We start from the raw sequence: 4,253 nt of genomic DNA on the forward strand, positions 1-4,253 counted from the left end.
CCCCCCGTATCTGTTCATCCAGGTGGTCAGACCCTGGAGAAGAAGCCAGACATGGGTCCTCAGCTGTGAAGGGGGTGGGGGGTGGGGCGACGGCACAGTCCCCTTGTGGACTGTGGACCCCACACTGCTGCCAGCAGCCCTGCACCGCCCCCAACCCCCCTCCCCAGCATGTGTCGTGGCAGCCTCACTCCTCGGCCTTTCAGTGATGGCGGTGTTGAGCTCCGCAGCCAATGGCACTCAGTGTGCAGGGGCTCTGATCTCCACCAGGTCCAGGAGTCTGTTCCCATGCACTGGGGCCCCCTCAGGGATTCTGAGACCGCCCATCTCTCAGGGCCAGCGAGGAGCAGTGGTGGGCTTAGAATCTGACACCTTTGGGTGAGCAGCCTAATGCCTCACACACAGCACCACTGGGGGTCCCAGGAGCTGCTGTTTCTTCCAGCGGTCGTGCCCCCAGCTGTCGGGGCAAGGAGAAGCTGGAAAGCTGGAGTGGACGGCAGGGGTGGAGGGTGGTGGGGACAGTGCAGTAAAGGAGACCTGGTGCTCAGAAAGGGACATGGCAGAGCTGTGGGTGGACGTGAGCTTTTGTCCACAGGCGTTGGGGAGTCAGGGCATCCTCCTGATCAGGGCAGAGTGCACAGGAATTTGCTCTGCACAGGTGACCCTCCCAGGGTCTCTTGGGCTGGCTGTCCCCCAGAGGCTCCAGCCCACCCCAGTGATGCTCCTAATAAACTCCCGTTTCTCTGCCCACCCTAAGGAGCTGTCAGCCCGGCTCCTGTCTATCAACAGTGACTGTGACCAGATGGTGGTGACCTTTAAGACTTTCGGGGAGATCTGGAAGTTTTCCACCTACCACGCTCTCGGTAAAGTGCCCTGCCTGGCTCCGGCCACTCTCTGTCCCGGGCAGCACTCAGGACTTTAGGACGCAGGCTGGTGGGCAGGGAGGCACAGGGAAAGGTGTAGTGTGGCAAGCACAGGCTGGCGATGCTCAATCCCTGCTGAGCGGGCATGTCTCATTCACCTGGGAGCTTGGGGCCCCGACTCCCGGCCTGTTGCTGCTGCCACTGCCACCACTTTGAGCCCCTCCTGTAGAGGTGTTTAGAGGTGCCACCTGCCTCTTTGGAAGTCAGGCTACCAGCAGGAGGTGGCCCAGCCCACCCAGAGGCGTCTGGGGAGAAAACCTGGCTATCTATGCTGAGGAGCTGGCCCCCAGGGACTGAGGAGCACACTCTCTAGCACCCACGCTGCTCCCCCCACCCCTCTCCACCTGTGGGGTCAACCCAGCGGTGACTGGTTTTTCATTGCATCTCCTGGGAACCTTGCCCTGTCCCTTGTTTGAGCATGAGGGACCGCGGGGAACAAGAACCAGTGTTTGTTTGTTGAGCTCCTTCGAGGGCCTGTGCTCCCCCCACCTGAGGCCGCCTCAGCACAGAGGCCCGGGGCTTCTGGTGGCAGGCACCCAGGCAGGCTCCCCTTCTCGCAGAGCTGGGCGGAGGGCCAAAGCCTCCTGAGGCTGCTCCCCGTGGCTCACCTGCGGGGTCCTCATGGGTCAGAATAGACTCGGTGACACTGAGCAGGGGAGGCTATGTGACCATCCATCCTCCCCGCCTTTCAAAGGAGAAGCAGCCCAGCCCGTCTCCGAGGGCCACCATGGCCACGAGGGAGTGGCCTTCACGGACAGGCCTGGTTTCTCCCTGTTCAGGAAGCCAGCAGTCTGCACTCAACTCAGGCTCTAGGGGAAGGGACCCCCACCAGCGCCCGGCGTCCTGGTCTCAGCTTCCCTGGGGAACCTGGACAGTGTCCTTGGAGATCTGGGTGACACCCACGTCCCCTCGTGCCCAAAGGGTTGTTTATCTCTCCCAGGGTGTGTGTGACCTCATTCACAGGACAAAGGATCCTGCCTACAGACGAGATGTTGGGATCAGGTCCAGATGTGGTATTTTGGGTATAAGGTCTGGACGTGGTATTTTTGGTATCAGGTCCAGGTGTGGCGTTGGGATCAGGTCCAGACGTGGTATTTTGGGGATCAGGTCCAAGTGTGGTTTGGGGATCAGGTCCAGGTGTGGTGTTGGGATCAGGTCCCGACATGGTAGCATTGGGATCAGGTCCCGTTAGTTAGTGGTCCCCATGCAGCAGGAAATCACCACCCGGTCCTGCGGCAGCCTCACCATGGTTACGTCTGAGCCCATTGCTGCAGCCCCTCCGCCCACCTGACCAAGCCCAAGTGCCCTCTCCAGGGGCTGTTCCTGCCTGGTGAAGTCTCTCGCTCACCAGCCTTGCTTCTACAGAGCCGCTGGCTGCAGGTGTAGGGTCAGGATTTAGGGTGCACATTTGGGGGATACATTCAATCTATAGGCACAGAGTTTAGGGGTCTTGTTAGGTTCTGGTCTGACCACTCAGCTAAGCTTCAAAGCTGGGCAGTTAGCGGGCACAGTTGGGGGGTTGTGGTCAGGGACAGGGTGTTGTCAGGGTTCCCTGAGGCCTGGTCCCTGCAGGGCCAGTCCCGCACTGGCCTGCGGGGGCTACCTAGCCCCTGGTCACTGTCCAGAGCCTCCTGGTGACTGGGTGATCTTCTCAGGTTTCGTCCCCCACTGCCTAGAGACTCTGCTGATGGACCAGGCCTTCTGGCTGCGGGCGCCCGAGGATGGGGACCAGGCAGTCCTGGAGGTCCACCTGGAGGAGGAGGCCCTGAGGCAGATGCACGAGAACCTGCTCCTGCAAGAAGGCAAGCTGGGGGCATGGCTAGGGTGTCCCTGACTGGGTGTGGCCAGGGCGGCTCTAGGCTGGGAGCACCCTTGGGGTGGGAATGGTTTGGGGCAGGGCTGGGAAGGGTGGGGCGAGGGACCATATCAGGATGGGGCTGAGGCTGCAGCCAGGGTAGGGACCACAGGGCTGGGCGTGCCTAGAGCGTGGCCTGTATGGACGTGGCTAGGACAGCACCAGGCTGGGGAGGAACTGGGCATGGTTGGGCAGGGTCTGGGATGATGCTGACAGCTGTTTGCCCAGGTGCGGCCACAGCATCATGAAGACCCCCGCCCAGAAGGCGGCCTCCCATGGGGGCGCTGAGTCCATGGGCTCACAAAGGGGCTTCCCTACCCTCACCGTGGGGGGAAAGGCTCTTCATAACACAGACAGGGAAACAGGCCCAGAAAGAGACAGGCTGAGCTGCGACCTTGGGCCTGCTTCCCAGACCAGAGGCTGGGGGTCCCCGCAGCAGGGAACATGGGTTCCGGGGTATCGAGGGGCCTTCAGTGACCACCCCATACCTTTAAAGGGTCCTACTTTGTCCTGGGTCCTGACCGCCACATGAGGACAGTGACTGGTCCCCAGGGGGCGAGGAAGGGCTCCCAGGGAGGGGCGGCCTCAGAAGTGGACTGTCGGATCCCCAGCAAGTGCTCAGAGGAGGTGGCCACAGCCTTGGAACCCTTGGCTCCGTTTCATCAGTGAGTACCCACCGGCCTTTGCACCCAGACCCGCCCAGTTAGAGTCAGGACAACAGCTAGCCAGGATGTCGGCCTGACCATCCGGGGGCAGCCTGGGGCAAAAGTGCCCAGCTCGGCGCCCTCCTCGACCATTCTGCCTTTCCCAAAAGCTCCTAAGGAACAGAGGCAGCCACTACTCTGCCCGGCCAGCAGGCCTCTGCTCACTTGTTAAATGTGGGCGGAGCACTGGCTTGGAGCTTCCAGGCAGCCAAGGTGAAAAGGGAAACTCCCTCTTCTGAGGACTGCACAGTGTCTGAGAGACAGCGAGCAGAGGCCAGAGGGCCCTTTGTCCCCTGAGGGCAGCAACGAGCCCTGTGTGGTGTGGTCAGCAGGCCCCAAGGGGACATCAGTCCATTCCCGAGCATGTGCTTCCTGGAGTGCTGGGCTGAGGGGGGCAGTGGCCATCTGCTCCCTCCCTCTCTGGGTTTCCCACTAAGGAGCTGTTTGTTGAGGCCGCACGGCCAAGGAGGCAGCAGAGCCAGGATTTGAACCTGGGTCAGCAGAGCCCGGCCTGGAGCCAGCAGAGCCAGGGTTTGAACCTTGGTCAGCAGAGCCCGGCCTGGAGCCCACCCCACACTGTACTGAACTACTGGTGATAGATGGCTCCTGGGTGCTGTGGGGTGCGGGGGTCCCTTAGGCTGGAGGCCACACCATGCCAGCAGGCCCCTGGGCTGCACCTGTGGGCATGTGTGGGAGGGGGAGCATTAGGGAGGCCACGAGTCTTTGGTCACTAGGGGTTGGGGGCGCAGGATTTCTAGCCTCCACAGAGTCTCC

The 4,253-nt window shown here is 61.8% G+C and overlaps 1 protein-coding gene across 1 annotated transcript in view; it reads left to right on the top strand.

The window, feature by feature from the left end:
- Window positions 1-4,253, top strand: part of SH3TC1 (SH3 domain and tetratricopeptide repeats 1) — a 32,524-nt gene that overhangs the window by 13,951 nt on the left and 14,320 nt on the right. Inside the window, exons 5-8 of the mRNA XM_045289463.1 lie at window positions 755-860; window positions 2,576-2,722; window positions 3,272-3,440; window positions 4,229-4,247. Of these exons, the coding sequence (XP_045145398.1) occupies window positions 755-860; window positions 2,576-2,722; window positions 3,272-3,440; window positions 4,229-4,247 (441 nt within the window). The remainder of the gene's footprint in view (window positions 1-754; window positions 861-2,575; window positions 2,723-3,271; window positions 3,441-4,228; window positions 4,248-4,253) is intronic.

The sequence above is a fragment of the Echinops telfairi genome, unplaced genomic scaffold (assembly GCF_000313985.2).
Source record: "Echinops telfairi isolate 266 unplaced genomic scaffold, ASM31398v2 ScPeMD7_28;HRSCAF=97, whole genome shotgun sequence".
NCBI classification, from domain to species: domain Eukaryota; kingdom Metazoa; phylum Chordata; class Mammalia; order Afrosoricida; family Tenrecidae; genus Echinops; species Echinops telfairi.